This window comes from Psittacula echo (assembly GCF_963264785.1).
Source record: "Psittacula echo genome assembly, chromosome: 2".
In the NCBI taxonomy this organism is placed as follows: Eukaryota; Metazoa; Chordata; class Aves; order Psittaciformes; family Psittacidae; genus Psittacula; species Psittacula echo.
Genome location: NC_137737.1, coordinates 19,814,713 through 19,840,807, shown reverse-complemented (window position 1 = coordinate 19,840,807; position 26,095 = coordinate 19,814,713). Strand labels below are relative to the sequence as shown.

At 39.6% G+C, this 26,095-nt stretch overlaps 1 protein-coding gene across 1 annotated transcript in view; it reads left to right on the top strand.

Annotated features, from left to right (window-relative positions):
- SATB1 (SATB homeobox 1) overlaps positions 1-17,014 on the top strand; it is a 76,054-nt gene extending 59,040 nt beyond the window's left edge. Inside the window, exons 10-11 of the mRNA XM_080611346.1 lie at positions 11,966-12,169; positions 15,353-17,014. Of these exons, the coding sequence (XP_080467472.1) occupies positions 11,966-12,169; positions 15,353-15,835 (687 nt within the window). The 3' untranslated portion in view covers positions 15,836-17,014. The remainder of the gene's footprint in view (positions 1-11,965; positions 12,170-15,352) is intronic.
- The last annotated feature ends 9,081 nt before the right edge of the window (positions 17,015-26,095 follow it).

Genomic DNA, 26,095 nt, shown 5'->3' with positions numbered 1-26,095 from the left:
GTGCCACCTCCATTACTGAGTCTGTGCAGACCCTGAGCAAAGGGGAAATCTCATCCTGGAGGTGCTATGGCTGCAGGTGTCTCAAAAATGAGTCTGGAGCAGGGCAAAGAGGAGGGCAGGAAGGGCTTGCATTGGAAGAGGTAATGCTGAAATGAATGGTCAGGATTCTTGCAAGGGTCCAGAAATCCAGTTCTCATTTCTTTGCAAAACTATACAAGAAAAGTGTAGTTAGGAAGCACTAGATTGCTGAAAGGAAAAAAAGTATGGTACCCTCTTCCCACCTCCTTTGAGTCTTTTATTTTTAGTTTCTCATTCTTAGGTAGAGGCATTTCGGTTCCTACACTCCAGATGCATGAATCAGCTCTTCCCCAAGCAGCACCTGCTGTCTGCTTGACAAGAGGTGCTGTTTCTGGCAGGATGGATTTTCTTAATCTCTCTTCCTGCTTTCTTGTATGCTTACCTTCTGTTTTGTTTTCCTCTCACCATCCCCACTAATTCCTCTCATTATGGCTGTCCTCTTCGCTCTCCTCTGACTTTCTCCCACCCTGTTCCTCTGCCATATACACCCTCACCCTTCACTCTCACTCCATCTGCCTCTTTTTCCTGCCCTACTGCTGACTCTGCGTGCAGGAGTCATGTCCCGGGTACATCATCTCCTCACATGGTCACTTTATACAAGTATCCTCTTGTGCTTGGGGCACAGAATGGGCACTCCAGGCCCTTGGGCTTTGCTGGGGGATGAGGAGTTGAGGGCTGGTTCCCTTCCCCACATGGTGACACAGATATAGCTAGGCAAAGAGCTGTGTTCTTGATTTCTCAGAATGCTCGTGCCTGCTGTGGGAAGATCACTGGTTCAGGAGGCTTTTGAAGATTCAGCATATCAGTATTTTAACATAAAGAAACTAAAGCACTTGAAAAAAAAAAAAAGGAGGGGGTGAAGTTTGAGTGAGCTGTACCAGAGTTAATGATGTATGGAAATGAAAACAAAGCTGTAGTGGCAGAGCTGAGGAGGAGGCTGAGGAGTTAGAGAGCAGCCCGTGGTTCCCGGCAGTGGGGGAAGCAGGGTACCAAGTAAACAGCACAGAAAACAAAAGCGAGCTCAACCCGTAACTAAACAGGAAATGACAGGGTAAAACTTGTCCCAAAAAACCGAAAGCTGCTAAACACGGTGCTGCAAAGGATAAAGGCATCTTATGCAAACGCAAATACACGGTAACGGTCTGAGAAGCGGTTTGTTAAAGGAGTGACTGATTACAATTCAGGTGAAGTGTTGTTGGGCAAAGGAAAGAGTGAGCAAATAATAGATGCGTGTTTTCTCCTGTCATGTTAAACTAGTAATTCAAAATACACTACACCTGAAAGAATGTTACAGGATCTCTAGGTGCAAGTGATGAAGGAGACAATGTTTTGTTCCAGATAATTTTTAATTTCACTGTTCCCAAATAATTTCTCACTGTCTCTCATTTTTTTATTTTCTTCCAATTTAACCTCTAAGTCAAACTTTAGATTTTTGGTTAGGAATTACCCCAAGCTGTTGGCATATATGATCAGGCTATGGCAAGCATGCCGCTAGCTAAGTGGGGAAAATTCCAACTTGCAAATATTTATCTAATTCCAAACCTGCCAGATTTAATCTGAAAACACATTGTTATTCCGTGTTCATCTCAGTTTTATTCCCGTGCAGTGTCATGTTCCCTTACTTCAGGATGGCATTTGAGAAGCATATGAAAATAGTTTTCAGGATCTTTGTGAAGTAAATGTGTTGAATGGTCCTTTGCAAATTCGATGGAGTTTTGGACCCCAACTGAGAAAGATTTGCAAATGTATCAGTTAAGTCTGTGGGTTTACTTAGGTGACTAGGTATTTTGCTGAGCCCTGGTGCTTAGTATCTCTAGTGTATGTAACACACAAGCCAAAGCTCTACAGGTACAGGAACTTTACAATGTTTATATAAAACCAGTTATTTTATTCATTTAAGCTATGAAGGGCTTAAGTGAGAGTCTTTGTATTTTTGATTTGGGGCAGCCAGTTTGCTTCACCTCTGATAAATTATTTGCTGCTCGTAGTTAAGACTCTCTTCTCATATTAAATAAAGAGATTAATCCTTTTCACTGGGGAAAGGGGACAGAGGGATCAGGACAGGAAGAAGCGTGCCTGTTCCATGCAGTGCTTGATTTAAGGGCAGAAGCTTTGGCCTGAAAATACAGCTGGGGCTTGGCTTGCCTGGCACTTTCCTTGGCCAGTGAGGAAAAGTCTAAGGCCAAGAGCTGCTCTACCTAGGAGCTTTTCCCTCATGACTGCTCTTGTCCCCATCCTGATGGCAAACTACGGGAAAACCCTCTTGTGTTGGTTCCCACCCAGGAGGGGGAAATCTGATCTCTGCAGCTTCCCTTTTGATCCAGCTTTACTATTCTTTTAAGTCTATGCCCCAAGCAAGCATGCTACAAGTAAGGCTATTTTAGCTTTCTGAGGACTTCACTGCCATTATCTTTCCATGGGTGAGATATAAGCTTCTGGCTGCTCCCTTCTCATTTGCTGGGAGGTGTGTGTCTTTCACAGGTGTGGATTTTAAAGATTTTTTTAACTGCATAGAGGTAATGTGTGTTATTATTTTTTCTGACTGTTTCTGTGCTTAACAAAATCTAGAGGAAAGTCAGGGAAAAGTTTCTTTTCAGTTTCCTTAAGACTCCACTCACCCTTGGCATTATCAGAGCATTAAGTATTCTTCACTACAAAACTGAGAGCCAGAGAAGCCAGCTGAACTGCAAGAGACAAGTTAAAAGAAATTTTGCTCAGAATATTTAAATGTCTAATTCAAATTTACATGAAAACATTTAGTTAGGCCATAAAAATGTGAAAGGATGTCTGAGAATGGATTTGAGCTGTGTATGTTTTGGAGTGATGTCTCTTGTTGGAACATCTTTTCAGCTGAACTGAATTTACAATGAAGTCCAAGTATCTGTGAGCCTGTGATTCCTCAGTGTGTGGTAGATCTTCCCCCGATCCAAAACGAATTCTGGAAAGAAAAAACATATGACAAGAAGCCATGGATTTAAATTACTCCTTCTGGAAAGTTATAATCTTAAGAAAATTCAACAATGTGATATGCAGATGTATAAGTAATTATGGAAGTGACACTTTAGCCCTATGGCCTTTTTACTGGAGGTCTTTCCCCAAGGGAAATGTTAAATCTCTGTAAGCAACGTAATAATAAACATTTGCTGTTCACTTGTAAATTGATAGTAGTAAAAAAGATTTTTAAAATTGCCAGGCTCTTTCTATTAAAGACTCTTCTCTAACTAAACTGCAGATATAGCTGCCATACAAAAATTGATTGCACGTTTAAGAATAAATAAATATGGGCTATTAAGGGTCGTGGTTAGATTTAGGGTTGTATTTACTTTCAGGGGAAGCATCGGTATTGCAGTGAAATCAGTACTTCTCTCTACTTAAACAGAAGATAAAGGGCTATATATTACTGGTCATCCTCTGTGAAATCCACTGACCCATTTTATATGCCTGTACTATAAAAAGTAATGTACCAGACTAAGACTGACTTATTTAATAATTAGCAGTTGGGGTTTTTTGTTTAGATTATTTTTTATTGTTAAGTCCATTTTTGTCACACATTGTCTCATGGTTACAATGCCAATCGAATTGTGTGTGTGAAAGAGGAAGGATTTGGAGTAGAGGAAGGCAGAATAAAGCTTCACCCACTGATTTTTGCATCTGTTACTTTTTTCCCTTCACTTTACATATGAATGCAGTTGCATTTTATGTAAGATTTCAAAGGCATGCACGTTATGTTTCTGATTAGGGCTTGTGCCTATCTATCATCTCTAGGCAATTGAAGGCAATACTGTAAAAAAGATACATTTGAACAAGGAAAAGGAAAGGTGGAGGAGGCTGAGAGCAGAGAAACCAAGCTTGGGAGAAGCCCTTCATTCAGATTAGTCAACTCCCTCTCTACTCAACTTAAAAGTAATGATACTTATGTTTTCAGTCAGTTTTAGAGTTATATTTTAGGTTTTTTCTTTCTATAAGCTGGCGGTACATCTCAGGTGCTCATATGAAAGCAGTGTACCCACCAGGTTTGATACAGTCTCAGACCTTAATATGACAAGGTTTTTGGTAGCACTGGCTCTTGGCTGCTCACCGGGGCTCTGGCTAGAAGGAGGGGTCCAATATGACAGACAAGACCTGTGGAGCAGGGCCACAGCTCTCCAGGTCATTTTGTTTCTGTACTTGTTTGCTCTGAATCTTAGAGGTTGTTTTAGCAAGTTTCCTTTTCCTGTTTATTTATTTGGATGTTTACAAGACTAGAAATATGTATTTAATGTTTAAGTGCTGCAGCTAGGGAGGAGGAAAGGCAGAGGGAAAAAAGAGATGTTAGGAATCCTTTTCCCCCCCAGATAGCACCAAGATGTTGTGGTGAAAATACAGTCAGTATTACTGCTAGCTGTTTGGTCATTGCACTTTCACAAAGAAGAGGTGGAGGTAACAACCAGACAGATGGTGTAACTAAATAATAGGTTGGATAAGACATTTAAGGAAATGGCATAATCTGCTTCAGTATTCTTCAAAGGAATTTTTTCCTGCTAGTGAGTTTACCTTTCTTCTGAAAAGCCCTATGAGGTTGTGGGGTTTTCAGTTTGTTTGTTTTGCTAAATCTCATCTATTATGATGGCAGATACAGATTTATTTAAAATTCACATCTGGCTTCCCCTTTCAATGTTTTAGTAATGAAAGCCAGTAAAATAGATAAACCAGAAATATCTGAAGATAAAGGACAGCTTCAGGTTTCAAACTTTCTCTGATTTAGGGAAATGCTCAAAGGCAAAGCCTGAATCTTAAGGCTGATTAGTGTAAATAAAATACTAAAGCAACCATCTTTTGGGGGACATTTATTATCACTTAAGGCCACATCTCAAGAAGAGGCATTCATATTCTATTATCTCTACTGGTCTCCTGGAACAGGTTGAAAATGAGCTTTTGCTTCTTGAATTAAAGGCACACAGTTTTGTGAGAAAAATCCAAGTATTGAACAGTCACAGCAGTTTTTAAAATGGCTCAAAAGTGTGTGCCTCACAGAAGTCAGTGTTTGAAATTACTTGAAAATACCATCTAAACTGAAAGGATTTTCACTAACAAATGTGTTTATCAGTATCAAAACCTACTAAGTCTAGATTAGTAGACTATTACTTTCCGTAAAACATTAGAAAAGTATTTGGTAGCCTTCCTATAACAGGCTTCAGTTCTTCCATGTAGCATTTCGGACTATTCAGTTTTGCATAGGAGATAACCAGGACAATTTCTGTGTTTTAGAAAAGAGAAACCTGCAGTCAGAATAAATTCTTTTGCGGTCAGGAAATTCAAGAACTTGAAGGCTAAAAGGGACCACTGTTGTCGTCTAGGCTTGTTTTCATGTCTGAACACACAGGTATTACACCCAGAAAGAAGTCAGGTTTAAGTAATCTCAGCCAGAAAATGAATTTTGGATTAAATGCTCTGTTCTTACCCTGTGTTGGGTGTTTCCTGCTGTACTTTTCCAGTTAGTACAATGTAAGGCAAACAGCATTTTCCCAGATAAATTAAAGCAATGTCCATCGTTACTTATTTGTCACATTTGTTTGTGCTGAAGTGACATTTGCTTATTTTGCTTCTCAATGCCATATGCATGAGCTTACTGTTCAGAACTCCCTGAATTTTCGATCCTGTTGAACACTGTGAGAAACCTCAGTTGAAGGGTTTAATGCGTTTTCCAATCAATGTGCAGGGGAAATTTGGCCTTATCAATTTAAATGCTGGAGATCCTTTCATTGCATTATGGAAGAATCTTCTCTAAGCAGAGATTATTCTTAAGAACTTCATAACATTTAAAGGTTAATATGTTAGGTAAAGAACAATATCTTAAGACAAACATTTTTATTACAGGACATGAAGGGATAGTTCTGATTAAATTACACGATTATTTGAATGGGAAAGAAGACAAAGTGCATCATTTCTTGCCCTCAACTTTAATGCCTTTAATCAAATAATGACCTTCTGGAAATAGTTAATTTTAAGCATTTGGAAAGATCAATACCACTTTGCCACCAAAAAATGGCCCAGATGATGAAATTTGATGTATTTAAAGTACCATTTCACCCTTTTAACCTAGTAAATAATTTAAAATGCTTTCAGTACTCCTTTGCTACCATTATGTATCTCATTCAAAGTATTATGACTTTTCCAAGAGCAACCTTTCTGTGCAATGAGCAGCTTACAAGTTTAATAATAAAGACTAAGACTATACACATATACAGTAGGGGTGATGTCAGCCTTTTTTCTTCTCTTCTATACATGGATTCTGTTTTGAAAAGAAATGGAAATATCTATGATGAATGCAAGCATTTGGAACAATAATGACATTTGTAAAGCAAGTTGGATGGCTTTTGAAGGGGAAAAAATCAATATTTAAAGTTTAGCCAGTATTTAAAGTTTAGTCCACACGTTCTTTTCCTTTGTTTTGTCTATAAGCTTTTGTGCTAAAGGTGAAGGATTTGGGTTGCTCAGACAATTAAGAGCCCATTTTACCAAGTGTAATTTCATATCTGTATTCTATAAACTGGAGTGCCTTCAGCATTGTAAATAAAAAAAATTGCCCTCTATTAGCATGTTTGTGGGCAGATTAAAAACGGTCTTCATTAGCATAAGTAACACTTACAGATTCTTTTAAAAGTAGAAAATTATTTGCTGAATGATAAATTGCTAGCTTTATAGTTAGTTGCTGAAAATGTTCTCATTCAAAATGCCTACTTTAGTTTAGTCTACAATACTAAATTTTTTTTGAGTTAGAAGTACTGTTTAATGGATTATGTACTTAGTCTTTGTTCGCAGTAGATGCTGAAATGCATTCACACTTTCTGCTAAAATGTTTGTATCAAATATCTCCCTATTTAGACTGCTTTCTTTTAACACCATATATTTTTATTATACTATATGCCCCAGAGAATGATACAAAATAATCTTAGATATACTATACTGAAGAAAAAACTGTTCATGTCTTAGCAGTTATACTCTAAAATGTTTTCCCTTTTTAGGCAAATTACAGCTCTTCTAAAAAATGAGGAGTCTTTGTTAGTTATTCGGTAAGAAATATTAATGAGTTAGCAAATTTTTATCACTATAACAAATTCACCAAATTAAAAGAGTTTAGTTGCTCTACCTTGAAGCCCTTTCTTCGCAGACTACATGTGTTTGTTGCTGATTTGGAAAGCTTTGCCCAGAGAATAGTTTTCATTACTGTAATGCTACTCTCTTTGATCTACTTAGGGTATTTACACCTTAAGTGCAGATTTTAAATCTTTTTCTTTTTTTCTTTTAATAAGAAAGATACCAGAATGCAGGAATAATTTGTTAGAAACTCTATGTGAAAGAGCAGAAGATTTTATTTAAACACAGCACAGGTCAGGCTGAATAAAATAGCATTTGGGTGCACAGATAAAAATCATAGATGCTTTCTTTAAAATAAGCATGCTCATGGGCCTTGCAGAGTCTAATGTTTGGCAGTTACCCTCTTTGCGCTTTTCCAGCAATAGCTTGGCAGTTCGGCTTTCACAGGTTTTTTTCTCCTACTGTCTTATGTTTCTTTACTAAATCCCTATCAGAAAACCAGACAGAAGACTCTTATTTATTTTAAATATCTTAGGTTTAGCATCTTTTTTTTTTTTTTTCACCATTTTCTTGCTTACTGTAGCAAGACCTTTGCAGATGGTACTTGGTTACTTGAAAGTGCATAACAGTATTTTCTTTGTAGCAGATGGATTTAAGACTTTTAGTTCCCAATAAATGTAGGTTTACAATACATAACTTTACAGGATTTGTGTTGTATATAACAGGTTTGAACATATTATCTCAGAATTCATCTGCATGGCATTTTCAGCTTATCCAGGGCCCATGCCAGTATTTTAAGTAATAGGGAGAGCATAGTGATTGATAGCAGCTAAAGGCGTGATTTTGAATAGAAACAAAGGTTTTAGAACAGAAGGTGTCAAATTAAACTTTGTCAGTTTGAAAAGTAGTAACATCCTGAAAGTTCTCCAAACATATTTACATGTGGCTAATGTTTATATTTTGCTTTGTACTCTCTTTATATTCAGTGTAATGTTGCCTGGCAAAATTTACTCTGTTTTAAAATCAAGGTTGTTCCCAGTGTCATTGCAGAGTTTTGGGGGGTTTGCCTTACTGCACAGATATATCAGCTTAATTATTTTAAGGCTTTTTTGTTTTGTTTTGTTTTGTTTTAACGATGCACTCTATATGCTGTATAAACAGGTTGTGATTTAACCTGAGTTACAAAGAATTCCTTATAATTTTGTGGTGGTCCTTTCCATTTCCTCTAAGACTGTAAAGAAAACAAACAAAGTAAAAATCCAAGCCCTCCTTCAAAATAAATTATTTGAACTAGACAGAGTATCGGAAGAGAAAAATCAGCCCCTGTTACATTCACTTGTAAATTGAACTGCATTAACGACAGCAGTTTAGACTTCTTTAGGTCAGATGGAAACAAAACAAAACTTAAAAATTTTACAGAACTTAAAATTCACCATTAGAAAAATCTGTGTGATTACATTTCTTAAAATTTATGAAATCATTTCATGCATTCTCATTCAGCTGACTTCTGCAAATGAGCTTTATGTCAGAATTCTGAACCTGAAACTAAATGAAATACTTATGGGGGATTTTGGTTAATTTGAGCCAAATCAAAGCATACTGGTACAAAGGTTTTAGTCTCTTAACAAAGTAAAGCCCTACAGCCTCTGTTACTGCCCATTTGCTAACTGTTCTGAGAATATTTGTGAGATAACTTTCAAAAGCATTTTCAGAAATACCATGAAGACAAAAGAACTGTTTATATCTTTGTAATTTTAGAAGAATTCAGTTGGTTGTTTCCATGTGGCCCATTGTATGTTTCATAGGAGTATGTCTACTTTGTTAAAAATGTGATGAACCCTCTGGAAAAGACATTTTGGTAGAATATCAGTCTATTCTGTGTACCGTGTCAGAGGCATCTGACTTCACTATCTCAAAATCACTGCTTCCGCGAAAGGCTAGCAGAGACATGCTTCAGGTTACAATTCATCAAATCATTTTTATGCAAGGAATTAGAAGTATTATTTCAGGGCAAAAGTTGATAGGGAAATACTGGAAATAGAATGTTAGCTATCAGTAATTAATAAAAATAAGGTCTGGTCTAGTAAATGTAGCAACGAAAAGACAGGAGAGAAGGAATTTCTTAGTTAACAAAATTATTGTGAAATATGTTTAATCAACACAAAATGTGATTGCTTAGGAATTGTTTTTATTACTGGACATTTACAAACAATTTCAACCATCTTTTTTTTTTCCCCAAAAATATCTGTGGTTCGCGTGAACACCAGGCAAAATATGTGCAGCTTCATGGTGCAATTTCTTTTCCAGTGTGTCTGAATAGGTGGCATGGAAGAGGACATGTTGTCTTATCTTTTTTTTTTGCTTTCACCAAACTCTCACGATAGTCAGCTCTGCTCCCTGTTTCACCATCATTAGAAAGAAGGCCAACAGTTTCAATGTGAAACAGTGCAAACTCCAGACAACTAAAGGGCAATTTTTATGCTTCAGGATGGGCTGATTGTTTCTGGGCCTGTGTTGTTGGGTTTTGTTGGTTTGTTTTGGTTTGTTTTGTATTTTTGGGGGGAGGGTGTATTTTTTGTTTGTTTGCTTGTTTGGTTTTGGGGTCTTTTGGGTTTTTTTTTTTGTGGGTTTTTTGTTCTTGTTTTGTTTGGGGGTTTTGTTTGCTTTTAATTAAAAATTTAAGACCTGCATTTCAAATAAAATATCTAGATTTGTTTCTCTACATCATCTTCTCTCTCCTGGCCCCAACAAACTACCCATGTTTTCTGATTGCATCAATTTTAACTCACTGCAGAAAACTAATACTGCTGTTGAGTGTAATGCAGCACATGCACCCATGGAGACAAGGTGGGCAGAGCACTGTGACCAACAAGCTGATTTTGTTAGGGTCACGGGGAGTTTGTGCATTAACTTGTTAACAGGGTGCCTTAGAGTGGGGAGAGAGAATCCACAGACCCCCTCCTGTTTTAAAAACATGCCACTCGATTCCAGCTGGGACAGGCTGTATGTTAGGTGCTCTATTTGAAGGCATTTGGCCACATTTCCCAGTCAGCTTACTAAACCCTGGGGCAGTACCCAGCGTCCATCCCTTAGCCTGTGGTCAAGGAATGGGGTGCAGAGAGATCCTTCTGCTGCCACTACTCTCCTCCCTCACTCACACACCTAGTGAGCACCCGGTAGATTTTGTTTCCATTTAAATTTTTGCTTTCTCTGCTACCACCATCTCTCTAACATTTGTCATTTTGATTATTTCTGTTTTTCGGGGGCATTTTCTCCTATGTCATTTGCTCAGTTTTCCACTTATATCCAAGAGAATATACTTCAAATTTTTATACACACCTCACTAAATATTTTTGTATACAATATGATTGCATTAAGATTGTTTGTTTACTTTCACCTCTTTCTATCGTGGCAATATTTTTACACTTGATTTATTAACTGTTAGCTAAATATATGAATGTCTTCAAGATAATACACATCTATATTGTATCTATGTCTCTATTGTATGTATTTAGTAAACTAGTCTGGATAAACCATCTTCCAACTACCAGTATATATAAAAAGGATCTAAAAGCTTCTGTACATTTATATTGTTTGTTGATTCAATAAAATGTCACATTATCTTTCCTACAGCATTAAGAAATAAAATTGCATGGACCTAGTTTTGAAAACAGACCCTTTCTTGAAGCTAACAGAAAGGAAGAATGCGTGTTTTATACATGTAATATTTTGTTTCTAAATTTTATTATACAAAAAAATTGCTGCTGATGCACACTGTGGCAGCTGGAGTGTCTGCACTCTTCTCTTAAAGCTACCAGTGCACAGTTGAGAAAAAAATCCTCAATTAAATTTTAAGAAGACATAAGAAAACAATTGTTAAATTTTCAAGATGAACTTGTATGTCTCTTTTAGAAGCAGATTAGCAACCACTGCAGTTCTTGTGCGAGATTCTGTAGCTGACTTTGTAGTATATATCCCAAAACCACATCTGAACTAGAGGGCAGCTTGCTTTGTGGAAATGGTATAAAGGGTATATCAGAAGCTTGAGCATATCTTGCTCGTCCCCCGTCCCCCCCCCGCCCCCAAACCCGTATGGTTTATGTACATAACCCTGAGAGAGTAGTTTTTTTCTGGGTCTATAAGAAAAATCCTGAAGTAGATAATCATCTATCACTTGCAATAAGTTCACCTGCGGAGGCACCTCTACTTGTGGCAGATATAGGAAGATATTACTTGTCTGTGTCTAGTGAAAGGATTCCTGTTTTTTCAGAGGATGTTAGGGAGCTCATCTGCTGCTATGATTTGAAAAAGGCAGCCCTACACACAAAGCAGGTATTTGAAGTACTTCCTTGTCTTTAGTAGTACCAGGATTTTAAAAATTGCTCAGCAGACATTCAGCCAGCTCCCAAAACACAGGTCAGTGCTCTCGGACAGCTGTATCCTTGCATAAAAGAAAATAGCACACAGAATGTACTGACAACAGTGAAACCCCTGTCCTACGGTGGAAGCATGTAAGGGATTCTGCCTCCAGCAACCATTCGTTTCGAAGCAAGCAAACAGCACCACTGTGGTGCTGGACCAAAGGGAAGGTGCTTTCTGAAACACTTGCAGTTGGCAAGGATCTGTGAGAGAGCGCAGCAGCCTCTCGGTGTATCAGTGTTTGCTTTAAGCCCAGCCTGTACAGTGAAAGCCCTTTCCTACTGGGGAGAGTGTGAAAGAATGCAGCACCTCTAAAGTACGTGTTTCACCCTCATTTTGCCCCTCCTGAAGTGAGGAAAAAAACTAATGTTTTGCTGGTGTTATCTTCAAGGGGTGGCTTTGTGAGCTGTTACGTTGGAAAGAAGATCCCTCACCAGAGAACAGGACCCTCTGGGAGAATCTCTCCATGATCCGAAGGTTCCTCAGTCTTCCTCAGCCTGAACGTGATGCCATTTATGAACAAGAAAGCAATGCAGTTCATCACCATGGTGACAGGCCTTCCCACATTATCCATGTGCCAGCAGAACAGATTCAGGTTAGTTTACCTTGGCCAATCCCACAGAGCGTTAAGTAAATAAAGCTTTAAACGAAGCAAAGGAAATTAGTGTTTCTTTCCTCCCAGCCAGGGTAAGTGCAGGTCTCCCGGTACAAGATAAAGAGCACACTGCCGTCCACCACCAGAGTTCAAAGGAGAGCGTGTGACCACCCATGGTTTTTGTTTGGATTAGGTGGACGCGGTGGTGCAGAGGTAGCTGTGTGCGGGGCAGGGTGAGCCTCCATGCTGGCTGTCCCTGGCAGGACAGGCGGCAAGACCAACAGGCAGGGGTGTTTGGCACTGGTTGTCAAACTCCTTACCAGCAAAGCGGGAGGACCTTGTCCTGCTGCTGAAAAACTCAGCTTGAACCTGGTAGGAATGAAGGGAAGAGGATTCCTCATCCCACTTTATCCCCAGTTGAGGCTGGGGTGAATCAATGTTTGTTTGTTTTTCCTTCAGAGCCCCTCTCCCACCATCCTTGGGAAAGGAGAGCATAGAGGCGCTTTCTTACCAGGCCTGCTGACCACTGGACCTTGGCTGGGTGCTGCTCCGCAGGTGAGCTGGCACAAGGGCACTGTGTCAGGGAGAGAGAAGAGGGATGTAGGACCCATGCCACTGGGCTTGGAAACAGCTCTGTTCTGCTCTGAGGCATTGCTGGTTGTGCCCGTTCCTCCAGAGGGAAGCACACCCTTTGCTCACATGAGCACTGCAAACGGCAAGCCTCACTGGCTGTTCTGCCAAGTACCATAGCCCAGGTTGGCTGTGCAGACTGCTGTCTGTCACAGCTGGGGACTTTTTAATCCTTTCTCACAAAAGACCTGAGATCAGCCCTTTAACTGCTCCATTTTAAAGGGCAGATATTACCCCATGCCTTCCCAACCTCAGCTGAGACCCAGTGTATCATTTGTATTACCTATACAGAAAAATATTTACAAAGCTAGGAAGGATAGAGTTATCTCGCAGCCAGAAACAACATGAGTATATATTAAAGATAAAGCAAACTGAATAAGACAATCCCTAAGGATATCAAGTACTAAAATAATTGTGAAAGGCTGGAAAGTTGCTGTTTGATTTAGCCAAAGGAGAAAGATCTATATTGAGTAATAAAGCAGCACTTGTTTGAAAATGTACATTGTTTTTAATAAAATCGCTTCTTAAAGGGATAAAAGGCGAAGCTTATGCAGAGTATAAACATTCAGTCACTTTGCCACTTACTTAGATTTTCTTGCCTTCTTGATGAAAGTTGTGTGTTTGATCTTGCAAATATTATTCACACAAGCAGTTGCATTGTAATCTCTTAATATGACTTGTAAGAGTGAGGATTGGGAGATTGGGCCTGAGTTTTGTCTCTGCTCTTCTACATGGCAGTTGTTGTAGATGCATAAATATGTAGCTAAGACACAAGTTTTCAGCTGTATATACAAAGCCTTCAGTCTTACAAGAATATAATGTGCTGGGAGTAGTCTTGAATCTCTTCGGGATTGAAGCCTTGAATGGAACTGCTCACAGACAATAAAACATGAAAGGATGTGAATAGGGATGAGGCAAGAGCCCTAATTCCACTGGCATTTGTGTCAGATCTTGGAATAAGATCATTACTTAACACAGTGGCTTCTAAAACGGGTGTTGAAACCTATGCGAAGTCTCTACAGCCACAAGTGCACTGCAAAGTGAGCAGAATTATAATTCCTCTAATACTTATAACACTATTTGTACAGTATTTTGTGCTTCTTAGGATCTCCAAATGAGCTGCAACTCAAGCTTGGAAGCCCCTACCATCACCCAAAAAATTGTTGAGGGAAGACTCACAAAGGGAAATTAAATGTAGTGATAGCAACTGCTTGTTTTGCTGCTGTTGTTTTTTAATAACTGGTGGTTTGTACCATATGACAAGAGATTTGCTAATCCAAAATATCTTGCTAACCAGTGCTTCCTGTGCTGTGAAGCAAAGAATTGTCAACAAAAACAGTAGCTGATAAATTTACTTTTGATTTCAAACATGATCTTGTAGTGTGCTGTATTCTGGTGATAGATGAGAGAAGCATTTCTTTCCCTAGGGCTCAGTGCTTCACCTTTTAAGAATGTTTCTGAATCCATGCTTGCAAAACTTCATTTTAAGTTCTTGTTAATTATTTACATCATGATTTGCTTTATCTTATTCTTCTGGTGTGCATACTGGCTCATTTTTATTGCCTCAGTTTTTGGAATGCAGCATGTTCCCTTCTAATAATAATACTGCAACTTATTTAGAACTTTGCATCTTAGTGCTTTATAAATATTAACTAAATAATCCCCAGCACAAACACAGAAGCAGGTAAATGTATTTGTTCCCTCTATATACATTGGGATACTTGAACACGGGCAAGACAGACCCTATTTGAAACCACAGGCAAGAGAGGTCAGAGCCTGAAGGGGAAATACAAATATCCCACTTCCAGATCCCTTTTGTCCTTGCCAAGGCTGGGCTTGACAGCGTGACATTAGGCACTTCCAGCTAACACATTCTGTCGTAATGTTTGCAAGTTTGACAAGACTTCAGTTCACACCAAGGTCAGATCACCAGTGAGATATTTCCGCTCTTAGCTAAAATGCTCTCCTTCTCCCCGATCCCCCAGTCCCTTAGTCTAGCTATTGCTAGAGATTTGCAGCCCTTGTTTTTGGGCAGCAGCTGCTGCTGCTGGCAGAGCTCCTGTTCGTTTGCCCTCATCTGGCACTTTTCTCACTTTGCCCTCACTACAGTTCTGGCTAAGCTGGTCAAGTTAATCCTACGCTATGTCACCTACTTAGCATTTTGCCTTCCCTGCACTTGACTCATGGAGCACATTCATTAAAATCTGTCAGCTATCCGCATCGATGTCACATCATAGGCGTTTTCAGTCAGACAAAGCCAGAGTGTTCCTTCCACCTCTCTGTCCCACCACCCCTTTATCCCTACGTCTGCTCACACACAGACAGACACTTGTGAGGTATGCAGAGTTACTAACTCATATTTTAATTCAGGTTCAGCAATAATGGACCTTTGTTTGTTTGTTTGTTTGTTTGTTTTGGGGTTTTTTCTTTAAACTTACTAAGCCTTTGTTTATAGCTTTGCAATACCCCACACATAGACCTCGGATTTTCTTGGTAGCATAACATGTAAGCAAGAGTACATGTACAAAAAAATCGCTGTGCTTTGTCTTGCAGCAGCAGCAGCAGCAACAGCAACAACAACAGCAGCAACAGCAGCAGCAACCAGGTCCCAGACTACCCCCAAGGCAACCGACAGTAGCATCACCAGCTGAATCTGAGGATGAAAATCGTCAGAAACCCCGACCGCGAACAAAGATTTCTGTTGAAGCCCTAGGGATCCTACAGAGTTTCATACAAGACGTAGGCCTGTATCCAGATGAAGAAGCAATCCAGACTCTCTCCGCTCAGCTTGACCTGCCCAAGTACACCATTATCAAGTTCTTTCAGAACCAGCGATACTATCTCAAGCACCATGGGAAGCTGAAGGACAATTCTGGTTTGGAGGTGGATGTTGCAGAGTACAAGGAAGAAGAGTTGCTCAAGGATTTAGAAGACAGCATCCAAGACAAAAATGCAAACACCCTTTTTTCAGTTAAATTAGAAGAAGAGTTATCGGTAGAAGGGAACACAGAGATTAATGCTGAATTGAAAGACTGATCTAAAAGTATTATTTTCTTTCAACAGTGCCACTGGTATTTACTAATGAAATGAAAATTCCATCTTGCGTTCTGTCAAAAACCTTTATTATTCATTGTTTGGCCAATGAATCTTCCAAAACTTGCACAAAAGTTGAAAAAAGGATAATGCAGACTGCACTAGATGTTTTACTCTGTTTTACAAACTGCTTCGCAGCAACAGATGAAGCGTTGAGGATTGTTTGATATTAATTTGTGTTCACTGGATACACTGTGAGTGTACCCAATAAGCATGATACCAGTGATTTTGATTCTGGAGCCTTCAGACAAGCATTACAACTTTTGTGATTTACTGTTTTTCGTTTCTGTTCTGTTCTTGTTTTTTAATTATTACTGTAGCACTCCACACTTGATCTTTGGAAACTCACATTTATTTAAAAAAATGAAATAAAAAGAGTTTGTTACTCTTGTACTATTGTATGTTACAAAAGAACTATAGACTGTGGAATGCAGTTTAAAGATAACATATGCCAACAAATGCCTTGTATTATATGGCACTGCCGTAATTCAGATTTGTTTTCTTTTGGAAATAAAGGTCACTGTATTTTTTTTTTTCCATTCTCATTGTTACATGGTTTTAAAGAAAATGAAAAAGAAAATGTGAAACACAATTTAGTCATCATTATTTATTTGTAGATCCTGCAGCATCATGTTGTAATTAATTTTTTTGGAAGTTTCCGTTAAATGTAATATTGCTTCTCTTGTTATCATACTGATTTTTTTTCTATTTATAAATGTATTTTGATGGGCAGTAAAACAAAGTGTCTTAAAAGTTTTAAATAGAGAAAATGTGCTTTACACAGTTGCCTATAAAAAGTGCTCTATGTTATCCAAGCAATTCATACTATAAGCTTCACTCTTATTGTTGTATGCAATTTTTACTATCATGCAAATAAGCTTAGGTAAATAAAACTAATAGATCACCTTAGAAACTTATGCAATTAATGTGAAAATAATTGATGTTTGCAATGTGTCTTCCTTTGGTTTACAATCAATTTTAAAGCTACAGCTGTATAAATTTTCTGTATAAAGGTGTATTTCTTTTTTATGAGTTTATTGCTATGAAAACACCAGTTATTTTGTTACAGCTGGCTGTTTTTATAAGTGTATCACAATTTTCTTTATGCAGAAATGTTCTGACTAGGAGTGGTTATTGACTGTAACTACACAATTAAAATTGTTTGTATGGTATGATATGGCAGGGTTTGTCTGCGTATGTGTGTATCTGGGAGGAATAACTTGTTCTTAGTGCACATTGTACCTTCTTGCCACCACTTTGAAGATGACATTTCTATTGTTCTCCTTTAAAATCACAGGCAGATTTTCTTTAATGACCTCCTTAAAATTTGAATTTAGATAACGTACTTCAAAAGGAAACCCAGTTTGGTTATGAAAATCATAACCTGTCTTTTCTTGGTTTAAAAACTTGCCTGCCCAACAGAGATAGCAGGATATTATTGAGTCAAAAGGCTATCAGGCATAAACATATTTACAGTTCCTGGCAGTAATGCACTTATAATGGATACAGCTGATTTTATTTTACACTAGAATTATGCTAACACTATTCCTTGCACTAATGTATAAACATTAAAAAAAAACATTAATAGTCACAAAGTAAATAGGAAAGATGGGCTTCGCACATAGTGGTCCCCTTCTAAGCAAGATTATTTTTCATGATTGTTAATAAGGTTGTTGATAGAGCCATAACAATTGGTGAGCTCTGAATTTATGCAGGGCTCATGTCTAGGCTAAAGAAAAGTCTGCAGCTAGAAGTTGTGGAGCACACACTGTTGTTCTGCTTTTCCTAGGAGGGAAATAGCTTGCACCCAGTGCGATTCAGGATTCCAATTCAGCTCAGTTCTTCTAAAATGACTGAAAGTTTGCAAAATTCGAGTTTCAAAGGCACAAGCGATTCTTAGGTTGCAGCAAATTTCTCACTTAGTTCTATTAGGCACTTTAGGAAGACATATTAGGCAGCAAAGCAGGTTTTCATTCTTTGCATTTAAAACTGCCGCAGGTTGCCCAGGTGCTCTGTCTCAGTGCCCTTGGGGTTCATTGAGCAGCTCCCAGCTGCGGCACCTCTTGGCTGTTTCCAGGACTCTGTTGGGGCTGCACCATTATTTGTGCTTGGGAACCAGTCCAGTTAAAAGAGATGAGACTTAATACTGCTCAAGGATGGAAACAAGCCTTAGGAGGGACAGGGATGTGTTATTTGGCATTCCATTCCAGGAAAAAGACAATCAATGCCCTTGCTTATGGGGGACTTGTAGTAGTTATAAAGCTATTGATAGCCCAAATCAATGCTGGTTGCAAAAGGGCAAAACCTAAGCCTAGTCCAGGGAAACCACTGTGATCATCCTTGGATTTCTTCACTTATTTCAAATGGAATCATTGTTTCATACAGCCAGGCAGCCATGCAGAGTCAGGACAGATTCCTGTTCACAGCCATGAGACAGGATGAAATGTAGCCCAGGCAGTGCAAGCTGATTTGACATGCAAGATGATACCACTGGCACCCTTGGGCTGGCTGAAGTGCCAAGTGACCATTACAGTAGGGCTGCTCAAGAGGGAAAAAAAAAAGAATACACTTTAAAACTAATATGTGTGCCTATACAGGGTAGGAGGGAAGCTGAAGTAGGACTTTCCTGGAATATACTCCACTTCATGCTAAAAGCTAATACACACAGCACTCCCAATACCAGAAACAGGGCAACATGTCCAACATGCTACAAAAGCATAAGAATAAATGTTTATAAAATTGTCTTTCCTATTTTGAAAGCAATTTCCTTTTATTCTTTTAAGTTTTATGGGTGCTGAAGTGGAGGCCATGTGTGGTTGCAGATGGTTATTATAGCTGTTTCTTTTCCATTATCTTGTTCTCTCTCTTAGCGTAGCTGAGGTTATCTCCCAAGTAGTTCAGCCTCTGTAGTCACATATTGCCTGCACTGAGGTTTGAATCATTGCCTTTTTGTGTCCCAGTGAGTGGGCTGCGAGTACATTCTTTTAACTTGGCCTAAATGACCAAAACCATTTTTGTTAAATCCTTAGTAGCATTTTCAAAGGTGATATGGGTATGAAGGATCCCAACTTCATGCAGATGTGAGAGATTTATACTGTTCAGGGTTAAGCCACTGCAAGCATGTGCACCTTGACTCATGGACCAGTCAGACTACCTACAAAATTAGCTTATGTCCTTTTCTGTTCCTTTTTCCATTTCTGCAAAGATTAAGAAATCGAAGTGGAGTTCTGTAATGAAGAACACAAATTTAGACAAAAGAACACTATTAGTTGGAAGTTGTTAGTAAAACTCTGTGAGTAGGACTTCAAGTGTATGAAATTATTATTTTGCATATACTTAAGAAACTATGGAGAAAGAGTATTGCTTACTAGAAATAGAATTTAAGCTGAAAAGTCCAAATACCTAAAAAAGAGGAAACTGCGTGGGGATGGCAGGACTTTCTGTTATAAAACTGAAGTTTTTGCCATGTTTTATGGTGTTTGCCATTGAAAGTGGAGTATTTTTGCTCCCTGCTGATTCCCATTAATCTATATTTAACTGACAAGATTTATGTGTATATACTAGAGTGCCCAGTGTGAGCTTTTCAAGCCTGAAAGAAAACCAAAGAGGCCCCATATTCTAAGCCCATGGTTTGGGGACAATTTCAAACCCCAGTCATACATACCGAGGTTGCTTGTTTTTATAAAGACTCCCTACCCTATAATGCAGGATTTTGGACTGGTGTCTTGTATAGATACTTTCAATTGGTCAGATGATGCAGAAAAAAAGTCCACATTTTAAAGTAAATCATTCCACTTAATTTTTTCTTTAAGTTGAGAAAGTGCAGTAAATGGAGAAAGAAGGCAAGGTTCCCCCAAACCAGTGGGTTTGTTTCAGTGATTTACTAAGTCAGTACTTTGGTTGTGTGCTGGGAAAGCATCAAACATTCTTGAGTTCACTTGGCAAAACAAATGCCCCATATGTTAAGAGCAAGTATAAATTAGATACTACAGAAGATCTACTTGAATATCAAGTATTAGCAATTCTGCTTAACTTATTGCACTTGCGCTTTGATGTTGGGCACATTGCAGAGACCAAAGGTATTTTGATTTTTACATAATGATTTATATTGTGCTTTGAATAAGAGTCCCACAGCAGAGGAGTGATATAAATACACTCCCAGGCCTTTTTTTGCACACAGATGTAATTTTAGTTTGGCCTCCTCGCAGTGCCTTGTGTCCACACAGTTCTTTTACTACAACAAATGAGCTAATAATTCAAACTGCTATAAGTGATCCTCCTTGGAGCAAGAGTAGCGCTACTTGGCAGCGAGTTTGTTTGCTTTCAGGTTCATACGGGAGCCTTCCCTCCTGCTCAGCTGCTGGCATTCTTCCCACTATCCCATTCTGCATTGTTTCACAGTGGCCTGGCCTTTGCTGCCTTCTTGCTCTGGGTCATCTTGCCCAAATTTCATCTCTCCTAGTTACATGCTAGCAGTCACGTATATGTGCCACAGTTTAGCATGAAGCAGCAAGTGTTGTATGTATCTGATGTCACCTATCCTTTGTCATCTACACTGTGAGCCCTGAGGACCTACTAGAATAGGCCACTTGCATTGGAAAGAAAGCGATAACTGCAGCAAACCCACCGGCAGATAAGTAGTTTCTGAGATGATGGAGTAGAGAGGGCAAGGGGACATGCATCCCAGAGGGGAGCAGGAAAAGGAAAGAGGAAGGGGCCAAACAAAGATGGGAGCATTGATAAAGTCACAATAGCTACCCTTGCATGGATGAACAGGCTCTTTTTGCAAGCTGTGCTAAAGCAATACCCAGAAATACTTCAAGGTACTGCCAAGACTCCATGGAAAATATTTCTGTCCTGAAATGGTACAATGGTCTCCAATCATGGGATTTGCCTTGGCAGGCAATATTTAGGATAACACAAAAGCCTCCTCAGCTGTCCTCAGCTGGCAAAAGAGGTCCCCTAACTGTCCTCTGGTACTGTCGCTGTGCGTAGGACATGCAGGATTCTTTTCGTCAGCTGCAGACTAACAGCAACCATGGCAGATGCTGTTAAGACTCTCTTTCCAGATTTCTTGCTTACCCACATAATGTGCTAAAGCAACATCCAGGCTGTAAAACAGGATCACATCCAACCACAAGCAGTATGTTTTCAGCCTTGAGCTTACTTTTCTGAACTGTATCCTACAGCTCCACTCCTCCTCAGACCAGATGTGCAAGGGAGTTAAAAAAAAATTAAAATGTGTTGTATGGCCCAGATGTTTATCACAGTTCAAGAGAATAGAAAAAAAACATGACCTCTATGGGTGCACAGATTTACATAAGCTCATACACAATTCTGAGGTTTTGGAGCAAGTAAGTTGCCCCAAGAAGCTTCAGAGAGAGAATTCATACTGCTATAGTTATCTTAAAGAATCAGTTGCAATGATTTGAAATTGCTGGGGCCAGAGAAATTCATGCAGAGTCCTACAAACTTAGCAGAATACCTTTCCAAGAACAGAATTTAAAGAAGAGAGCACTGAAGTTCTTATTCTCATTGCGAAATAAACAGTCTTTGCAGGACCAGCCTTAAAGATGTTGCTGTTCCACATCCCTATTACAGCAGGAGACCATTCTGATCACTAGCAGCACTGCCTACAGCTGTGTGTCCCTTCTTGCCCCATCTTGAGGGGGTCCCCTGCATGTAGCATGCCTTAACTCTTCTTTAGTCTCCCATCATCAACCTAAACATAGCCTTTCATCTTCAGTCAACGTTTTTACCCAGGGAAAGCAATTTAGAAAACTGCTTACCTTAGAGCAAACCACAGCAGGGAAAGGTAAACGAGGATGTCCTTTCACAAGTGTAGGAAAAGTGATTCTTTATCATTATCAGCATGACAGCTTGGACTGTGAAATAAGTACAGGTGTTGTTGTTGGCTTGCCTTAGCAGGCAAAATGCTATATCCCCAACCTAATAAGGATTTAATATCAGTTGAGAGGCTGAAGGAGATAGAAAAGGAGGAAAGGTGAGAAGAAATATCTAGATAAAACTTACTGCGGGCAATCATGCCTAAAGATGACTGAAGAATTACAAGACTAGTTTAAATTGAAGGGGATCTGAGTTAGCCACCAGGGAAAACTAAGTGAGAAGCACTTTGTGGTTCACATACTGGATATCCTGCAAAAATGTGGAAACAGTGAATGGAGTTGTTTCAGAGGAAAGATTAACTAGAGAAGGCTTAGAAAAAGGTAATGGCAGCTTGCTGCTCTAGCAAATACCTGCAAAATTATGTGGTGCATGGAAGGTGAATACCCAAACAAAATTCACATTTCTTGTAACACGACTAGCGGTGATGATAAAATTATCACCTATCAGGATTAAAAAACAGTAAAAGGGAGCAGTTGTAACTGCTGCACTCACTCCTATACATGCCCCTTCATACTAAAAGCACAAATGGCTTAATAAAATTTCAAAGAATTTATGAAAGCTAAAGGTTGATCTGACCTTCTTTTAAAGAGGCCACGGACTGCTTTCCCCTCCATAGTGCTGGACAACATGTGAAGATTGCACTGAACTGTTGTATTTCTGTGACCCACTAACGATATCCATGTGGGCAGTGTCTGGCATCCAGTTGGGTTGCTTTGAGTCCTCCGTAGTCACAATGGAGATGAATTTGAATGGGCTGAAATGTGCACTGTGTTCTTGGTCAGGTATGCTAAATACAGTTAGTGTGCTTTATTTCCTATCTTGTTCATAACCAGATTTTAAAACAACTGATCTGAATAATTTCATTGAGAAGTCACCTCATATTTACAAAACATTCCCTCCCACACACTCAGCATAAAAATTTATACCCAAATCATTTTGGCCATTGCCATGGTACCAGTGCAGCCACTGTTCACAGCTATGCTCTTAACTGCAGCAAGAGTAAAGTAAGGCTCCTTTGACCCCATTCACCTACAAAACTGGGACATTCTTTATTATATGGTAACACCTTTCTTTCAGCCTCCTCTGTGCACATCCCACTTCCATTCAGGTTTAGCTGACCTGTTCCTTTCTCTTCTTTAAAAGCCCACTGGAAAGGTTCACACCAGCAAAAGCTGAGGGCTTCAGGGATGATTGAAAAGAAAATAAATAGATGTATATATTTGCATCGTCCCCTCATGAAACATCACTCCCAATATTCTTAGGGTGCATTATAGGATGGCTGGGAGAAGAATGACAGGAATGTACTGGTTTGACCCCAGATCCCACGTCTCCTCCGTTCTTCACTGGGCTTTCTGCAGCACACTCTGGGGAGCAATGAGCAGAGTGATGGTCACTGCAGCTCGGTGTAGCTCCCCAGGGCACCACATAGCACATGAGCCTGACACCACTTGCAAGCACACTGTTGGACAAAAAAAGCACCGTGGGAAAGCAGATCAAAGCAATGTGATTGCATTTCACGTTTGATACAGCTCATTCCTGAAGCCATAGCCTAATCCAATATATCATTCCTGCACAGGCAGACCCTCGGGCTGTCATCGTGTCCCATGGAGCACTGCTCCAGTGTGTGGCATCTGCCACTGTCTGCTCTAGGGCTTGGCTTCAGATTGCCCTCCTCCTTTCCATCGCCTTTTGGGAGATGCTTTGCACAAACTTTGAAGGCCAAAACTCAGGCTGTTTCAGGCCCTTCAGGGCATTTATTCCCCTGCCACTTCCTGCGCTACTTGATCTTTGTTTCACACTCCTGACCTTTAAAGATGCAAAGGAGCAGATTTCCAGTGATTTAGCTTCAATTTTGCTTGCTCTTTATTTTTGCAATTATAAGTCTATCTGCTTACCCATTGTCTCCCCTGTTTAATCAATACATCAGCTGTTGATCACAAACACTGCCAGACAGCTAATAGATGGGACATTTATTTTCACAAGGACTTTTAAGTCCAGACTTTCAACCCACCAGGTCCAGCATGGAGCAGCTGCAAGAGCTCTGAGCAGCAGCTGCCCCTTTTCTACCGCAGCTGCTGAGCTGCTCTCCTGATGGTCTCTGGCTACTTTTGCAAGGGGAAAAGCTACTTTCTTTTATAGACATCATATAAAAACCTTAAGCTTCTGCTGCTTTAAGGAAGGATGTGAAATGCCACATTCAATTCCCACCCAGTGCAGTCACAATGTAAACTGGGGCAGCTCTACCCTTCACACAGCCAGCAAATGACTAAGAGGCTCAAGACCTGACAGAAAAGTTTTCTGACTGTCAGTTTTAACACCTCAGCTTGTTAAATAGGCACGGGGCAGATGTTCCTACAACCTAGATATCTGGAGCAGTCTCAGACTTGGGATCCTGCAGCCCCTGGATTCCAACTTATTTGCTGAACAAGAATCTACAGCAGGCATTTTCAAACTTGCCTCCTGAACTTCACTTTGCTTCAGCAAACTCACTGGAATAATGTCAAGAGGAAAAACAAAGGAAGAAACATGCCACAAGTCATAAATACTTATTCTGAGGGGAGGATCAAGCAATTTGATGCCAACCTTCACGCTTTTGGCCACTGAACCTCTTCATCTCACTTCCCAAGGATAAGACTGTGCCTGGGAAAAAAAAGTGTGTGGACAAAACACTCATCCACTTGAGCCCTCAGTTCTGCTGTGGTGCCACAGAGGTCAAGGGCAACCAAGCACAACATGAAACAGCTTTTGGGTTGTTTTGACTTATGGTAGAAATTGGCCTTATATTCACTTCAGGCTAAAATTGTGATTTAAGGCCATACTACCACACACCTCTTTAGTTTGCTGCAATCACTGCCCATAGGTATCAAACCATCTGTACCACCATAAGTTAGGGCTATGAAGTTACAGCTGCTAAGTGTTACTGCTGCTAGTAAGAAATTGCATGCAACATGCAAGATGAGCAGATGTAACTGCAGATTTCTGTCTGGACATGTGCTTGGTCTTCTATCCACTTCTTCAACACTGGTAGGTAGGATGGAGGGTATTTCTGACATTAAGGGAATTCCCTCTTTTTGCTGATTTCTCCTTCCTGGGCTCTGTCAGAGGCCAGCTTGTGTGATTCATTAAGGGAAATCAAGGCACAATGTGAATTCATATCTGCATCTCCAGTCCTTTCACAATACCTCAACGTGAGTTATAGGGCTGCCTATAGGGTCAGAAATTGTTTAGGGGAATTTATGCTGACTTCTCTCAAATGTTCACATCCGGATATGCAATCAACAGTTACATCAAGGCACGTTGTTGCCCCACAGAGGGATTCCTTCCAGCAGGTATGAGAAAGGGTCCTTCAGCACAGCATAATGATTCAGACCACTGGGGCTGTGTAACTGTTAATGGCCCAACACTGATACTGTGCTAGGAGAACAGCAACAGAGACAAGCAAAGAACACGATCAGAGACAAGTGAGGAAGAGCACAGCGGAGAAAACGTGAATGGGAAGGATTGCCTTGATCCTGAAAAAATGGAAGAAACAATAAAGGAGGGAAAAAGGAAATTAAAGGCAGATGACTGAAATATATGCTAATGGCAGCAAAATGTCCCACCCCTCATCTATACTCATTTTTTTTCAGTATTTCCTCCCTGTCTCACAAAGATTTGCCTGTTTTTCACTTAGCTGGTAGGAACCAAGTAGAAGCTATTTCCTCCCCAGTGAAGGGAGTGTTTTAAAACTTTGATGGACTTGGATTCTTCTAAGTTCTTTTTCATTATTATTCTTTCTTTTGGGCTCATAGGCATAATGTTTATCTCATCCATACATGGAAAGAGGGGGAGGAATGGGTAAGCTTGACTTGTGCTAACTGTTGGCAACAGTTGTTTAATTTTTTGCAACTTGCACCCAAGTATCATGAGACTGAGTAAAACATAAATAAATATGCTGTTTGGAAACCCCATACATCTTTATGGCTTACAATACCTTCAAATCATGGGAAAACACATGTTTGTTTGTTTGTTTTTGTGAAAGAGATTTTGGTGGCAATGCTACCTCCCATTGCTGTAAACAAGGTCAGGAGGCCAAAATTAGTCTGTCCTGTTTTGCACAAAATAGTCAACAACTTAAGATGTTTTTGCAATAATCAGAAAATTATTGACCGGTGTCAACACCCCCTTTCTGATAAACTGTTGAAATGTTAATATTCTTGGCAAAATTGTTTTTGCTCTAATTACTGTATCCATCTGCTCTATAAGATTGATTATACTGTGAGAATGTTTGTTCTCTTGTCTCCTGCAATGATGGGC